The sequence below is a fragment of the Schistocerca nitens genome, chromosome 4, assembly GCF_023898315.1.
Source record: "Schistocerca nitens isolate TAMUIC-IGC-003100 chromosome 4, iqSchNite1.1, whole genome shotgun sequence".
NCBI classification, from domain to species: Eukaryota; Metazoa; Arthropoda; class Insecta; order Orthoptera; family Acrididae; genus Schistocerca; species Schistocerca nitens.
This window is the reverse complement of record NC_064617.1, coordinates 486861495-486880093: the sequence shown is the minus strand read 5'-3', so window position 1 is coordinate 486880093 and position 18599 is coordinate 486861495. Positions and strand designations below refer to the sequence as shown.

Genomic DNA, 18599 nt, shown 5'->3' with positions numbered 1-18599 from the left:
CTGTAACTAAAAAATAAACATGAAACTAGGTTGAAAAAAAAGTTTGAGAACTGCTGGCATAGAGGGAACTATCATTGTAGTGTGACTATAATGAACTGCATAAAAACCAATGATGAAATGCATGACAATGACTGTAACACAGCTCCATACGAAAGTGTAAGAGAAATGCTCTGGGAACTTAAATGGAATTCCATGGAAGAAAGGCAATGCAGTTCTCACGAAACAACGCTGGATAAAGGAATGTTAATATCAGAATGAAATAAAGACTCCAATAGTAGGACTGACTCCAATCGCCCAAAACTAGATAGTAGTACACAGTATAATGCATAAATACAGCTAATTTTACTACAAATTTATGGAATTTTAATGCCTTTCCTCTGTAGTTGGAGTGGCATTGCATAATGCTCTTTAGAGGACTCTCAAAAGTGGCTATTGTCAGTATCTATGTGCGTAGCCATGAAACAAAAGGTCTAAGTGATAGATTTCTCCTACAGATTAACGCAGTTTCATCCAGTAGATGGCCATAATCGACCTCTTCCCTGAAGCGTAATTTCCAATTACGTGTAAGGTACAGACTTCATCATGTTGCTGTCAATGCGCCTGCTACCATTATGGTGGAGTTCATAATCTGTAATATCGGACCTAACGTACTTTGAATGAGGGAATTAGGAGACAATCATCACATATCTACTACAGATGTCTTATGACAAGATACGAGAAACATGGTTCATGGGGAAACTTCATCCGTTAAATGTAATATACGAAGCACAACTAAATTTGGTTACAGACATTTGACGGTGTTAAAGTAGTGATCGGAGTATACCATGAAGATCTCAGCTGGGCTTAAAATGCTTCTAGATGATTGTGCCAACAAAAACAGCCGGACAGGAACTGCAGAAAGCATGTAGAAATGTGTGGAGAAATTTGTTACAATCTCTTCTATAAGATGGGGCAATTTGTCACATCTTTGCTGTAATATAGCGGTGTAGGGGGCATTTTGTTACAGTTTGCTGTAACATGATGGTGTATAGGGTGAAGTGTCATATAGTCTCCACGATGAAATTGCATAAGTTACCATTTTCAGCAGAAGGTAATAAACGTTTTGGACAGTTGTTAGAACGGCTACCGCTGATACTACGGCAGATTATCAAGATTTAAGTGAGTTTAAATGTGGTGTTAAAGTCGGCGCAAGAGCGATGGGACACAGCACCCCCAAGGTAGTGATGAAGGGGAGATTTTCCTGTACGACCATTTCATGAGTGTACTGTGAATACAGGAATCCGGTAAAACATCTAATCTCCGACATCGCTGCTGCCGGAAAAATATCCTGCAAGAACGGAACCACCGACGACTGAAGAACATCATTCAACGTGATAGAGATGCAACCCCGCCCCTCCCCCGCAAATTGCTGCAGATTTCAAAGCTGGGCCATCAAGTGTCAGCGTGCGAACTATTCAACGAAACATCATCGACATGGGCTTTCGGAGCTGAAGGCCCACTCGTGTGCCCTTGATGACAGTAAAACACCATGCTTTACAACTCGCCTGGGCCCGCCAATACTGATATTGGACTGCTGATGACTGGAAACATGTTGCTTGGTCGGAGGAGACTCGTTTCAGATTGTATCAAGCGGATGGACGTGCACGGGTATGGAGACATCCTCGTGAATCCATGGACCCGCATGTCGGCTGGGGACTGTTCAAGCTGGTGGAGCCTCTGCAATGGTGTGGGGCGTGTGCAGTCGGAGTGATATGGGACGCCTGATCCGTCTACATACGACTCTGACAGGTGACATGTACGTAAGCATCCTGTCTGATCGCTTGCATCCATTCATGTCCATTGTGCATTCCGACGGACTTGGACAATTCCACCGACGCCCCACACATTCAGAATTGCTGCAGAGTGGCTCCAGGAACACGCTTCTGAGTTTAAACACTTCCAATGACCACCAAACTCCACAGACACGAACATTATTGAGCATATCTGGAATGCCTAACAACGTCCTGTTCAGAAGAGATGTCCATCCCCTTGGATTTATGGACAGCCCTGCAGGACTCATGGTGTCATTTCCGTCCAATACTACTTCAGACATTAGTCGAGTTCATGCTACGTCATGTTGCGGCACTTCTGCGTGCTCGCGGGGATCCTACACAATATTAGTTTCTTCGGATCTTCAATGTAGTAGCGTCATTTGTGTTTTGTAATGCTATAGAATAAATCTTCAAATATTTTGGTAGACGATACCCAGAACCACTGTAGCATAGGTCTGGTCATGAAACAAAGGGTTCTCAAGATAATTTTCTGATGCTCCCTGGCGCAGGTTCTTCCAACACTTCATCATTATCAAGCATCTTCCTATCACATCGCTGCAGTGTAGGGGAGAGTCTGCGATATGTCTGACTGTCAAAAGCGTAATATTTCCGTAACACGTCAATGTATGGAGGGGAGGGGCGAGTGTCATTTAGTCATCACTGTGTGACTGATTAAGTTTGCGCTATCTGCAGAATATGACAAAAGTTTTGTACTGCAAGATAAAGTTTGAATCCTTGCAAGGAGATACTACAGTGTTTGTATTGGGAAACAATGAACAGTTTCCGTAAATGCTCTTCTCGTGTGGAGTCTGACACAGCTGTCATCAAGATGGTTGACACAACAGGAAATATCCTTAATCATGTGTTCTAAATATCACCGATAAATTTATGGGTTGGTCGAAATTACGAGGGGCTAAAAGTTAAACTGGTAAAGACCAAAGATAGCGTCGAACGCTGAGAAACTGAGAATCTGCGTCCAATGGCAACTGCAAGTGTGCATCATGTAAGTCGATGTAGGAGAAATACTGACGCAATGACAACTTCACCAGCAACTCTTCTGGACCCAGAATGGGAATCCGTGATACATTCCGCATTGACTGTCTGTCTGAAATCGTCGCAGAGGTGCTCATGCAATTGGGCTTCGGAATCACCATCGAAGGGGTGGCCTGCTGACTAAATGAAATAGGAGAAACGACAGCGATTTCCTGCCAGTGCTGTAACACAGCCCTCACCTTGTTGCACTGGAGCAGGACTGACAAAATTTGGAAACTGCCAACAGCTTCTGGAAGAGGGATGCTTAGAAATTTCTTGACTAACCCAAAATATTCTCAGACAGCTTCCTGTACTAATGTAGTAAGGAGTTCAGATCCTGAAAGGGAACAAATTGAGACACTAAATGTATGTTGTCAACAATCTGGAAATCGAAAACAGAAAAGGTATTTACCCCAAAAATATTTTGTGTCAATGGTAAATTAACCATTAATAACATACGTTGCTATTCCACATTCCTACAACATGAAGAGACGGAGAACTGCCCCTCAAAGGATTATACTATTGGATATGAGACACAACTTGATGTAATGGCCATTGCAATCAAAGGTACCACAAGTATGTGTGCTTGTCTAAGTTAATTAGGACAACTGTTGTCTCCAGGTCAACCTGAAGCTGAGTCTATCGCCACTCCATGACCAACGTTAGCAGATTACACTGGGCCTAGGCTTTTAGGAGATCAGAGACAACCTCCAAATGCAGAGAAAACACTGGCGCCTTTGACGACCACCCTGTAGCCCGGCGTCACAAACTGGCGCCAAATGGCCTACTTTGGAGCAGACCCCACACATGGTGCCCATGTGTGGCCAATCCTGTCTAATGTGCACCACATCACAATCGGTACAGGACGTCGACTTGTGCGTTAAGTGGAAGCAGAAGCGACGCCAAGAGACTGAAAAACGTTCCGAATCGAGGCTAAGAGTCTTAAGATTTTCCTGCACCCGCCGACCCCACCGCGGGCGAGGGTGGGTGGCACTCTGACGTCACCGCACAAGAATCGTCACTGGCGTCATCACACGGCGGCTCAACGGCAAGTATGGTCGCTTGGCCAAACCAATAGGGTGTTGGGTGCTGCTTATCATGTGCATCTAACATTACCACCTGCGAATTTCGGAATGTATGTGCCTTCCTGCCACTGTAATTTCATGATTCAGCAATCTGGACAATGTTAGCTAACAGAACCATAACATGCCTAATAAGAGAGTTCACGTATGAGGTAGCATACTGGGGAGACTCAGACCGCCAGTTGCATAAGAGACGTTGCAGATATGTTATTCAAACCACATACAGTTGCATGCGGTGCTTGTGGTGCTGCTTAAACCGCAACCACGCCGCTAACGTATGAGTTCGATGTCCAAAATGCTGCATCAACGACAGACAGAGTTCCTCAAAGTTTCTCAGGCTCAGTGGAGCGCTTCAGATTTTGTTCAGTTTAATATGACCCTGCACTGTTGGACAATAATAATGTGGCATTATCAGCTGGATCTAAAATATTCCTTATCTGGCAGTGCAGCAAGAATTCGCGCACTTAGTTCCCCTACCTTTCCGAAAACTCGTCGAAATCGGCGAATGGCGTCGGGGAAGACAGGGGGAAAAAATTTACCTGCAGGCACCTAGCCCGCCACCAGCGTGGTGTGTTATCAGAGAAATCCCACACTCAGATTGAGCAGCTCCTTCGCCTTCTTTTGCTGCAGCTTTTGTTGCTGGCCCTGAAGCCGCAACTGTTCCTGCCAGCATTGCAAGAATGCTAGGTCCGTGTTGGCCACAAATTAACACAACGAAGAAACAAATAAAACCAAGAACGCCCTGAATAGCCATTTTTGTATCTGCACAGGTGTGACAGCGCCGCAAAACCGTCACTGTCCGCACAAATGCAGCTACACCAGTCGAAGGCAGCTCGACTGGAGCTGGCGAGCTGAACCCCGGAAAAGGGGCACAGAGTCCGAACAACACGTAAAAACGAGCACAGAGGGAAACACAGATGCGACCACTGCGAGCGACTGAACAACCTAGCACGTAGAAACAGCGTGGTGTGAGGCAGGTGAAAGGTATATGATTTCAGCATAAGAATTGCTGGTCCCGGCCTATCTGCACCAACAGGTAAACACCTCAGTTAGTGGTTCTGCCCATACTACAATGCTCTGCAGGCACCACCCGAGCCACTTAATGTACTACTCTATCGTGGAGCGCCGCCAGCTTATCTGCGTCCACATTTGTGTCTGTTCGCAGGGATAGGTAAGTTTCAGAGCTGTGACATCATAGGTGTGGAAGAAACCCCACCTTTTTTTTTAAATTCCCGGCAACTTTTTTATTTCGCGCCATTTTATAATAAGGCAATTGCCTTGTTTTGAATTTCCCACCAGATTTAGAATTTCCCGCCATTTTATACATAGGGCAGTGGGTTTATGTTAGATGGATGAGTGTGCGGGAAATATGTCGACGCTGCATTAAGTTCATACAGGGGACAGTAAGGATGCAGCCAGGCCTCCTATCAATACAGCCCTCTACTTACGTGATATAATGTGAAGAATACTAAAGAAGACTCATATAACGGCAAATGAAATTACTAGTTAGACAAAATTAAAATACAATCACAAAAAAGAAAGACCGCAAAGTCTTGAAGGAAATGACAGAAGACTGGAGTTGATGCGGTTTTAAGTTTGAAGAGTAGGTCTAGGTAGCTCTCCATGCTACACTACCCTGTGCAAGGCTCTTCATCTCTGCACAACTACACCAACCTACGTCCACTTGAATGTGTTAATCGTAGGTAAATTTTTACTTCGCACTTCCCTCCATTACGAAACTGTATATTCCTTGAAGTTCTCAATGTGCCCTATCTACTTCTTTTGGTCGAGTTAAAGCATAAATTTCTATTTCAATAATTCAATTCAGTACCTCTTCGTTGGTGACAAAAATAATATACAGAAGAGTGGAAAAGAAAACTGAGGATCTGTTAGGAGACGATTAGTTTTGCTTTAGGAAAGATAAAGGCACCAGAGAGGTGGATGCAGATGAACTGGCAAGGGTCTTGCGGCAGAGTAGCGTGGCAAGCCACCACTGGTGGTGTGTACAAAGCATTGTATGGACAGAACCATTAACCCACGTCAGTGTGGTGGTATGTGAATGTCAAGCCCACCCACCAGTCCACCTCCTGAAGAGAAGGAACTATATTTTTGCTTTTATGGACTGCTTCAAAGGCCCAGACAGCGTGGGAATACTCAGCTAGCTTGGGAGTATTGTTTGTGTTTCACTACAAAAATTTTGTTTGTTTCAGTGAGATTGTGTTGCCCCACCTATCGCATGGCCCATCTCAACTAAACTCCGTCTGAACAGGCCATGAAAGGCCAAACGGTACCGACCGGCCGCCGCGTAATCCTCTCAGCCCAGGGGCGTCACTGGATGCGCTTACAAAGGGGCCCGTGGTCAGCACACCACTCTTCCGGCCGTTGTCAGTTTTCGTGACCAGAGCCGCTACTTCTCAGTCAAGTAGCTCCTCAGTTTGCCTCGCAAGGGCTGAGTGCACTCCACTTACCAACAGCGCTCGGCAGACAGGATGGTCACCCATCCAAGTGCTAGCTCAGCCCAACAGTGCTTAACTTCGGTGATCTGACGGGAACCGGTGTGACTACTGCAGCAGGGCCGTTGGCCATGGCCCATCTGGTCCAACCAATAAAAGTAACACTGTTTCAGCCCAGTGCAAACCTCGTGATGGTAAAATGTGGGTGCGGCATTCAGTTAGCATCACGTAGATTGGTGCCGGCTGTGTTTACACAGTAGCAGCAGAGCGGAGCACGGCCTGGCTTCCAACACCCCAGAGAGGCGTCCTTGACTTAAAAGAGATTTACAGACTGCCTCCTCCCGAAAAAGGAGGCCTAGAACCTTCCAGGGCCCACCTGCACTGCTAGAGGGAGCGGACCTTCCCCTCCTAGCGCACCTTCCCAATGCTGACAAATGTGACTGCAAAATAGCGGTCAAAAAATGAACAGATATCAGATAGCAGTATGTGACAGTAATGTTATACAATGACAGAGAAAATGTAGAAACAAATAGCAAAAAAGAAAGAAAATACTGGCTCTATGGAAGAAACTTACAATATAGTCAAATATGTGATCAATATACCATTTACTGGTAACATTTTCCGAAAAATAGCAAACATAATTAGATCACATAAAGTGATAGCAGCTTTCACCACAAAATACATCAGAAATTATTTCATACTTTTAACAACAAAAAATTAAAATTCCAGATTCAAGAATATACAGTATCAATCTACTACATAGGACAGACTGGCTGGAAATTTCCTACCAAACAAACTAAATACATCAAGTGTTACACTCATAACCAAATCACAAAATTAACCTTAGTGACACACGTAAAAGCACTGGACGTCCAAACGCAGACATAGGAGAGCTTAAGATACTCCATCACTTTCAAAAATCACATACAATAATTAATTTGAGATGTAAATATTTATGCTACATAAACGTAACAGTTTATTGGAAGGGCATCCACAGCCAAACTTTTGCTGCAGCGGTTTTCAACATGCCATATGCAAAAATTCTCAATCACAACCTAGACAGCTGATCGATTAACTTGTTCAGATGTTTCTCCCGTACACAATAGCTATCGTAAATACATAAATATGTTCGTTCCTTCTCACATCTGCAACTAAATACAGTAGTATAAAATAGAATATGAACATACTTGATAATTTAAGTTGTCATTGTATCAGTGACATTAGTTACGAGAGGCAATTTGATGTGAGTAATGTAACCTACGAAGGCTTCAGCATGTGTTAGATGATGATCAGTCTGGCTTTGTAAGAGGTTAGTGCAGCACGCAGGCAGTCCTGATATTGCGATTGATAAGGAAAGCGGGACATAAGAAAAATGAAGACACGCTCATGAAAATGGAATTGGAAAGAGGAAAATTTAAGTTTAACATCCCGTTGATAATTAGGCCATTACAGAAAGATGGTGAAGGAAGTCGGCAGTTCTCTTTCAAAGGAAGCAACCCGGCATCTGCCTTAAGCGATTTAGCGAAGTCATGGAAATCCCAAATCGGGATGGCTGGATGGGGATTTGAACGCCCTTTCTCCCGAATGCGTGTCCAGTGTGCATCCACTGCGACACCTTACTCAGTCCGTAAAAAGCATTCGACAATGTAAAATAGTGCAACATGTTCGAAATTCTGAGAAAAATAGGAGTAAGCGATACGGAAGAATGGATGATATACCATCTGTACAAGCATCAAGAGTCAGCAGTGAAGACAGTAAACCAAGATCCGAGTGCTCTGTTTAAAAAAGTTTGAGGCAGCGATGTTGTCTTTCCCCTCTGGTATTCAATCGGTATGCATGAAAGAATAAATGAAGGATATAAAAGAAAGTTTCAGGAGTGGTATTGAAAATCTGGGTGGGAGGATATCAATGATAAGATTCACTGATGACATTTCTGTCGTCGTAGAAAGTGAAAAAGAATTACAGGACGTGTGGAGTGGACTAAGAAGCAACATCACAGTTGGGGATTACGAAATAGACGAAGTTAAGGAATTCTGCTACCTTGGGAGCAAAATAACATTTGAGGCACGAAGTTGGGAGGATATATAAAGCGGTTTAGTACAGACAAAGAGAGCATTCCTGGACGAGGGGAGTCTATTAGTATTTGTCTGAATGTAAGCTTGGAGCACAGTATGGTAGTGTTTCATGGACTGTGGATAAACCGTGCACTAAGAGGATCGAAGCGTTTGAAATGAAGTACTATGTTGAAAATTAGGTGGACTGATAAGACAAGAAATGAGGATATTCTTCACAGAATCTGCGAAGAAAGGAACATAAGAAAAAAACTGACAAGAAGAAGGGACTGGGTGATATAAATGCTTGAAGGCATCATGGAATAAATTCAATGGAACTAGAGGAGACCAGAGAATAACTTCCATGATACTAGAGGTAGTTGCAGAGTATACGAATCATGAGACAAATTATAAATAAATACTTCAATAAGAAATTCAATGTGGCGTACTAGGAAACTGACTGGTTTTAAGTGTCAATAAGAAAGTTTTTACAAGCTGATTCTTGAAAAGAACGAAACAGCAATGAGCCCATAGTAATAAAGCTATTTATTTGCGCAAATAGCGCTGTTATCGGTTTCAGTCCGATAGGTTCTTCATGCGGTTGTTCACGTTTACATTAGTTGTTGGTTGTTTTCTTTCCAATAACTATTGTAAACAACAACAGATGTAATATAAATGTGAACAGCCATATGATGATGAACCTGTCGCCACGAAACAGGTAACGGCGCTATTTGTGTAAATAAACAGCATTCCTTTTTCTTTGCAAAACTCCGCCTGTATTTTGTGCACAGCAACGGTCTCTAAAAATTAGTTATCGAGAAAAGAGTTACAAGAAAATTTTTGTTCCCAATGCCACTAATACTGAGGCACTACACTGATAAGCCAGAACGCTATGACGACTGCCCACCGTGATCTTGGATACCACTGGTGGCGCTGCGGACACGTGACGCGGTAAGAAAAGTATGTAAGCGGAGCAGACACTGACGGGGGTTCACCCCAGCGAAGATGTGTGCTGCAAATGGGGAATTTCCATAGAGATAAGCAACTTTGACAAAGAGCAGATTATTATTACGCTGAGCCTGTGAACGTGTATCTCGAAAACGGCGAAGCTGGTCGAATAATCACGTGCTACTGTCATGAGCATCTAGGGAGAGAGGTAGAAGGACAGTGAAACTACCACTAGACCCCAAATAGCTGGACGTCCACGACTCTTCACAGAACATGAGGCTCGGAGGCTTGTCTGCTCTGTAAAGTAGGATAGATGGTGATCTGTGGCATCTCCGCCTAAAGAGCATAATGCTGGCTCACGCACGAGTGTTTCGGAGTAGACCGTTCATCAAACATTGTTGAACATGGAGCTCCGCAGCAGACCACCCCTACGTGTTCACATGTTGACCCAACGACATTGTCAATTACGACTGCAGTGGGCACGAGACTATAGGGACTCGACCGTCGATCAATGAAAACGTGTCGCCTCATCGGGTGAATCACATTTTTGCTACACTAATTTGATGGTCGTCACCACAAACGCCGTCATCGAAGTGAACGGCGGCTCGGAACGTGCAGCACGCCTCGGACGCATGTTGGTGGCAGCAGTATTATGTTGTGGGGGACATTCTCCTGCGTTTTCGTCGGACTTCCGGTAGTAATGCAAGACATTCTGACACGTGCGAACCACCTGCATCCCTTCATGCAAGATGTCTTCCCCGACGGCGATGTTGTCCTTCAGCAGTGTAATTGTCTGCGTCCCCGATCCAGAACCGTGCTACAGTGGTTTGAGGAGGATTACACTAAACTCACGTAGATGTCTCGGTGGCCAAATTCGCCTGATGTCAACCCTATCGAGCCCATCTGGGTCGCTATCGGGAGCCATCGTACGGAAATCAGCGACCCGTTATTTATGCGAAGTACATGACGTGTACGTAAATTTCTAATGCCACATACCTCCACAAACCTACCAACAAACTTTCGGATCCCTGATACGTGGAAACAGTTACGTATTTCGTTCCAACGACAAGCTATTAAGCAGATGGTCATAACGTTTTTGCTCATCAGTGTGCATTTTGTTTGTAATAATATCAGTTCAAAAATGCAGCACTAGGTTTTTAAGTAGTGGAAATGCAGTCAACAAAAAACCATTGTCTTATCTTTTAAGGGGCTCCGGAAAGGCTCAAAATCATGAAAAGTTCAATTTTTACTTTTTTGCGTTTTCTGAATCTGCAGACTATTACCTTTTAATAGATATATAATTTATTCAATTCCGAAGACTACAACTATTTTTAAATTTTTTTTGAAATGTGTTCTACATGGGCGTGACCCACTGTGGCGCTGTTAAACTGCTGTCAAATGGTGTTATTATTAACGTCCGTGTTCATCAGGTACATTTTAGTGATGTGAGATAACGTATGTGCTGTGGCTAACCTGTGATGGTTCAATATATATCGCTGGTGTGATTGTCGATTGTTTCATGTTTATTTACTCTGTCGTTATCTCGAAAATATTCGTAATTAATTCTGTTTCTTGAGTCTCTGTTTTGTTGAAGTATAATAATGAGTAAAAGTAAAGTTATTATAGATCCTCTGAAGGCTTTTAAGAAAAGGAGAAATGTTGGAAAGCCAAAGGTATGTGTTATTACTGTAAACAATAAAGACGATAACCAAGTGAGTGAACCTAACCTCTCAAGTACACCTGCCCATAGCAGTCAAAGTGGGAAAGAAAATACTTGCTAACTGGTGAAGTGTACACTCATAAGCATAGTCTGCCTCATGCAATAATGGAGGTGATAAAACCTATTTTCAGAGACTTAGCAGCACCTGAACTGTTGAAAAAGTGTATTCACGGAAAAACTCAAAACCCCAATGAAAGTGTAAATAGTGTTATATGGTCGAGAATCCCCAAGACTGTATTTGTTGGAATAGAAACACTTCACTTTGGTGTGTATGATGCTGTTGCGACTTTCAATGATGGCAACATTGTAAGGTGCAAGGTATTTAGAAATATGGGAATGAAGATAGGTTCTAACATGGTACGAGCGATGCTTGCTTTAGACAAGGAACGCCTTCGGGCTGCAGACAGGGCTGTAAAGCGTCTAGAAATACAAGCAAGAGTAAACAGGAGGAGGAACAAGAGGAAGCTGGAGGAGGAGTTTGCAGAGGATGAAGATAATCCATCCTATGGACCTGGAATGCACTAAAAAGTTAATCCAATCTTTGTCGCTCGATTCCCAAAACTTTTATTTTCTCATACTAATTACATGTTTTCTAAGGATCTTCCAAACATATTTGTTTCAAACTTTCAGTAAATGTTACACAGTACCTTCTGCATAATTTAACACAGCGTTTTACCAAAAAACTGTATATTTTTGAATATATGTAAATAAAAAATTGCAAAAAAATGTTGTGAATTTTCATTACAATTGAAAAAAAATCATCTTTAATAACTGAACTAAAATTTTGTAAAATCCCTGTGTTAAGTTGTAGCCCATAATCCAATAAATAATCTGTAAAAAGTTCAACTTCCTACCTCAAACACTTTGTGAGGAAAGATGTAATTTATAAGCGTTATTTTAACATTGCAAGTATAGGGCGTTCCGGAGCCCCTTAAATCGTGATGCACCAGGAGGAAACGCAGGTTGGTAGAAACAGTACGCGCTATCTACTAATGCATGTTTGAAAGACATTGTCCACGGACTGCCACTTCGATCAAGTCCAGGGACATGCAACAGGATGTCGATAACAAGTTTTGCGAAAAAAAAAAAACAGCACCATTTCTACATACAATCTTTACTTCCTCTAGAAACTCCCGCATCGTAAAATGTTTCAAAATACTGCAGATAGCAAAACTCTGAGGGGCGGGCAATTTTATAGCTGCCTTTCAAGTGCACTACTTGCATTTAGCACCTGCAGCAGCCGGCGTATCGACTGTATCGACGCGTTCAACAACAGACAAGATTTTGGCTTGTAATGACTGTACTTGTAGTCTCGCAACAACAAATACGAGTGTTCAGTCAGAATTTTTGTCTGAAATAAATGTGACTGTATGATAGTATTTCAAGAAAGACGCAAACAGGCAACATACAGATTTTTCTAAAACTTTAACTCAGAAAAAACGGATCTATACTCACCAAGTGTAGAGTAGAAGTAAGGCACACATCGACATAAGCGCATTGCGAAATTCGCTCTACAGAACATTTTGCAAAGGTTGACGCTGTACGGCAAATTTCGCTTTTGATCATACAAGTAACAGCCCCTCTGTCGAACAGTTAATGCCAGGACTTCCGGTGTCGATACCAGCTGGAAGTTTTTGAACGTGGCGCTCACGACTCGTTTTCCTTCCAGATAGTGGAACCACGTTCCTGTAGCTGCTATCTCGTACGGAGAGTGAACAAATATCTGAAAGTTTTCAAATAATTAAAACCAGACGGACATAGAAACAGATTATTAGTACACAACGAGAAAAATATGTCATGTATATCACACAGTTGTTCTGTTTCGTTGTCGTTCACATTCAGACGCACCTGCACCTGTGTCTTCAACTTGTCAAACTGCAAATGGCCGTAGCATACTTGATCAGTAACCGAGTTACATTTCCATGGCTCCGAAAATTTCTTTGGCTTTGTCGAATTTCTGGAAAACGGCACGTACATGTATTCATTACTGACAATGTTTTTCAGCATGGATACAAGTTTCATAGTATTAAATATCGATCATCATAAATGTATGTGAGCGCAAAAAATGTATAATTTTGTAACGTAAAAAACTATTTTTGCTTCGCTTCAGTGAAGTTCAGGCATACAGATACGAATTCAGATACCATGTCGCAAGAGTTGTTGCTAGGCAACTACTAATACGCGCATAAATATCTGAACAACCTTAATTATGGACGATAAGATTGTTTTGTATACCATTTATCGTAACGCTCTGTCGGGCCCTGTGACAATTGGAGAGCACAGTCGCGTGAATGTGTATAACTGGTACCAGCAGACACCATTAGGGAACACTGTTAGTTATGTCAATCGTTCCACATTAACATTAATAAGACAGTAATTCAAAAACTAGGAAACGCATTATAAGAGATGAGACAGAAGTTATAGCTTGTAAACTTATGAGGAGCATTCAAATTAAAACCCATTCTCACTACGACGGGACCTTAGAAGTAGAGGGGCGAAAAGAGTATAAGCACACATTGAGGGCTGCCTACTTCACGGGCACACTTTTCGTTCTCTTTCGATTGAGAGTTCCTTAACCTATTGTTCTGCTGCGAGGATTATGACCTCCTGGGGATAATCCATCATTTTGTTGACAGGTCCTTACCCCATTGTTTGGTTAACTTGTTTTCCAAGAAACACCCACCCCTCTGACTCCCTCTCCTCCTCCCCCATCCTCTCCTCCTCCCACCCCACCCCTCAGAGAACACAACTCGCCAACACAAGCACACTTTTGATATCAATTTCATTGACTAATTATTGAAATCGATCAAATAATTACCCTCTCCCACTTTGAGAAACCCACACCCTTGCCTCTTCCCTCCCCCACCTGCAAACTGGCGGCAATAAAACTTTGTTTATCGGTCAGTTGGTCGCAAATCGTTTGCAGTGTAAGGAATGTTGTAAAACAATTTAGATAATGCGTGGAATATTGTTTACTTAAACAATTTATAGGATACAACACTGTGTATGGAATACAGTTTATTTATTTATTTACGAAATTTGCTGCGAAATCGATTTCAGTGTATGGAATATTATTTTAACAATATAGACAATGTGAAGAATAATATTTATTTAAACAATTTATGGGACACAAGGCGGTTTATGGAATATAGATTTATTTAAAGAATATGTGTGGATATCGATTGCAGTATGGAATATTTAAACAAATGCAGCACTCGTCTGTTCTGATTGTGCATGGAAATGCTGAACAGGCTTAGTTTATATTTGCTGCTGGAGTCATGGATGTTAGACTCTTATCTTTTATTTCCCTCATTTTTCGAAGCACACTGGTGTCTAAGCACGGAGAGGAAAATCTGAAAAATTACATATCTAAAAGTTCATGACATATATAGAATCCCATCGCCACTTTCTGCAGATGGACAAATTACTAAAATCTCGGCAGCAAACTATTTTGTACAGATCGACAAAAATACAGTAGTCATATTGCACTGACAGTTACACGCTGCGAAATTGGTCACAGATCATGAATAGAAAGAAATGCAGTGTAGTAACCACCGTTCGGGGTCTCCGATGCATGTGTCTATCGTCAGGGCAACACCGCGAAAGTCAAAACCTCCCAATGTCCAAATTACAGCTCACATTACTAAATACCACTGACCACAGACAGCATATCGACCTCCTTGGATCTCGCGGCCCCCAAACAAATTATCAAGTTGTGGCATTCTGTTGGTTCGGGAATTCCAGTCTCGCTTCCTGTCTCCACCTTTCTCAAGAGGCCATTCTATGCTTGTGTGTGCGAACCAAAATCCCGAAACAAGCAGACAGAGGTTTTCATCTTTCCTCATAATACAGTGTTCCTATTTGCTAATGCTGGAGGCAAAGGGAGAGCTGATGCAATTTCGTATCAAATATAGAGTGAAATAATCCATTTGTACTAGCCTCTCAAATTAATTGTTTAACAATTTACAGGACTCAAATAGATAGTTCAAATCACTCACCTCTGCCTTACAATGATTCTTCTTCGTAGTGAAACTTATTTTCAGTGTTTGAGTATCACACACAAACATTATGCAACTCAAGTAATGAAATTTCCATCCAAATAGATCGTTGCACTAAATATATCTGAGGCTTTATATGCACCAAGCCGCGCGGGATTAGCCGAGCGGTCTCAGGCGCTGCAGTCATGGACTGTGAGGCTGGTCCCGGCGGAGGTTTGAATCCTCCCTCGGGCATGGGTGTGTGTGTTTGTTCTTAGGATAATTTCGGTTAAGTAGTGTGTAAGCTTAGGGACTGATGACCTTAGCAGTTAAGTCACATAAGATATCACACAGATTTGAACATTTTTATTTGCACCAACGTCTTAGAGCACAAACACCCTCCTCCACCACAACTTTCCACTAAACATACCTGGTGAAAAGAAATCCTACAGATCACTCAAACTACCGGTCGCGAGGCGGGTGCCATTCGCCGTCTACAGGGTAGCATCCATCTGCACCGGTCGGGGAGAGATAAACACCCACACAGGCCATTCCTGCCCATACCAAATGCATGTGTACACGCAATACAACTATCGGGAACAATAAATTGATCAGTCGGGAAAATGAGGTCACGATTGGGTTCTTAAAAGTATTATAAGATTCCTAAATTAGTTCCCTCTGCTACATTCGGTAGGAGGAGGAGGTAGGTTAGAGTAGTGGTTCTCAAAGTGTGCGCCAGGGCGTAATGGTGCGCCCTAGAACATTTACGGGTGCGCCCTGTAATATTTTAGGAAAACATATGGCCAAATATAAAAGAACTTATACTGTAGCTACTCCATTTTATCCATTTCACGACAGTCCTTAAGTTTTGTCGAATATTTCAGTTTGTTTAAGGAAGTAAAGTAGCTTACTCCTTGTAGAGTCGACGGTATTCGAACGTTTCATGCCCACTGTCTTCTCTCTTCCATTGCTGCTAATCTTAGCTAACAGTAGCGGCTGTATGGGATCTGGGCAAAGGTATTTCAAAATAATGAGTGATGATAAAGCCATTGCTGGCCCATCGAGGTCATCCCTTACACTGTTGAGAAGTGTAAGGAATTCTACGGAAAGTGTAATTTGCAGAGGGGCGAAAAAAAAATTATTCGGGTGGCAGAATGTTGCGGTCCGGAGAAACAGAATGTTCACATAATTGTCCTATTGCTACAAAACCAAATAATATGCAGTGCTGGGACTGATTAATTCATTTAAAAATGAATGTAACTATATTTATAAACCTAACACTTTATCCATCGTAAAGTTTAGTATGGCAAACACAGTAACTTTGTAAGTAGCCTGTTTATGTTTTCTTATTGGCAACGTGACGTAGCGCTCTGTATGAAAATCACTGGCTGTGCTGTGTGCAATCTGTGGCTAGTTTGCATTGTTGTCCGCCATTGTAGTGTTGGGCAGCTGGATGTTAACAGCGCGCAGCGTTGCACAGTTGGAGGTGAGCCGCCAGCAGTGGTGGATGTGGGGAGAGAAATGGCGGAGTTTTGAAATTTGTAAGACTGGATGTCATGAACTGCTATGTATATTACGATTTTTCAACACTATTAAGGTAAATACATTTTTTGTTCTCTATTAAAATCTTTGATTTGCTAACTATGCCTATCAGTAGTTAGTGCCTTCAGCAGTTTGAATCTTTTATTTAGCTGGCAGTAGTGGCGCCCGCTGTATTGCAGTAGTTCGAGTAACCAAGATTTTTGTGAGGTAAGTGATTTGTGAAAGGTATAGGTTAATGTTAGTCAGGGCCATTCTTTTGTAGGGATTTTTGAAAGTCAGATTGCGTTGCGCTAAAAATATTGTGTGTCAGTTTAAGCACAGTCATTTATAATTGTTCTAAGGGGACGTATCGTATGTCGACCCTTAGCCGAGGATATCTCACTGGAATCTTCTGATTTTTTCTTGTAGTTTGCGTAATTAGTGTAGATTTTGTTTATTGCTAGCACGTAATTGTAGAGAGAATCTCCTTTGTAGTTGCAGTCTTTCATTGTTGTACAGTAAAACAGGTGTGGCACGCATGTAAATTTGCACCAAGTATTTCGCAGCTTGCAATTAACTAGATATTATTTTCAGCGCTATGTTAATGTGTTCGCCTATTTTCTGTGTTATCGTGTGAAATATTGTGACAATAATGGCGTGTGAAAAACGTAACACTAGGCTCCAAAGTAAACAGAGAAATAATAATGACGACAAGCGTAGCTTACCAGCACCGCTGTGTAATGAATTAACAGACATTCAAAGTAGTAATTTGGTAACTGTGCATAGGGAAATGGAGCGGGCGTCAAATAATGGTGTAGACAGTGAAACAGGTAGTGAACAGGGAAGCATTATCGATCGATCGGTCGGCAACAGCTCGCCTCAGGAATCGGGAATGACAGAACACAATATTGCAAATACTGTAGACTCAGGTTTTGGGTTCTCACCGTTTTCTCAAATGAGTCAAGACACATTTTCCGCTTGTCAAAATGTGAATGTTGCCGGTGCAAATTCACTGCCGAAAAGCACTGAGGAACATGTTTCAGACACCAGTGCATTGTTATTACAATTAATGCAACAAATGGGACAAAAGCTTCAAAAGTTAGACACAATGGAACAAAATCAGAGAGAAACACAGCAAAAGCTTCAAAAGTTAGACACAATGGAACAAAATCTTCAAAAGTTAGACACAATCGAACAACATCAGAGACAAACACAGCAACAGTTAGACGCAATGGAACAAAATCTTCACACCACACTTGAACAAACACGTGAAGATTTAACTACTGAGTTACGTAAAATCGAATCGAAATGTCAAAAAGTCTGTAACGACGTAAAAACACAAATTTGTGAGCATTTTCAACCTATTTTTTCGCGGCATGAAAATGCATTACAGAATCACGAAGCAGCCATAAAAGAACTGCAAATTATTGTTCATGAAAATCATGAGACCTTGCAAGCTAAAATTGACTCAGTTGCATCTACCGATTCGGTTACGCAACTTGCAAAAACTCAGGAATACTTAAAGGACACAGTAGAAAGACACATGGAGGAAATTAGTTCATTATCAGAGAATAGTTGAACTTTCTGATCAGCTAAATAATTTATCTACGAAGGTAGATGATAATCTGAATGACACAAAACCGGTAGTCTTTAATGACATAGAAGAGTGCGAACAAATTAGGAAATCCAAACAAAATCAGAATCAAATTAATACACAACACCAAAGAGAAATCCGGGAAGTACAAGATCAGCTGACTCAGGTAATACAAGAATTATGTATTTCAGAGGCCACTCGCGCTCCAATACAGGAAGAGGGACATAGAAATACGGAAAAGCCACAAAATAATAACTCAGGGCACTTCGGAAATTATGAAAGAAATTGGCAAGGTACACCGAATTTTGAGATGGAACCGCCGAAACGACGTAACAATGACCGACATGCGACTCGCCGACATGATGATTTTGACTATAAGCTATTCATTACTACATGTAAATTCAAAACAT

The 18599-nt window shown here is 42.0% G+C and overlaps 1 protein-coding gene across 1 annotated transcript in view; it reads right to left on the bottom strand.

Moving 5' to 3' along the window:
- The window catches only part of LOC126252378 (sodium channel protein Nach-like), a 169311-nt gene that overhangs the window by 89597 nt on the left and 61115 nt on the right, over window positions 1-18599 (bottom strand). The window contains exons 5-6 of the mRNA XM_049953269.1: window positions 12946-13054; window positions 12553-12820 (exon numbers count right to left, since the gene is read on the bottom strand). Coding sequence (XP_049809226.1) covers window positions 12553-12820; window positions 12946-13054 — 377 coding nt within the window. The remainder of the gene's footprint in view (window positions 1-12552; window positions 12821-12945; window positions 13055-18599) is intronic.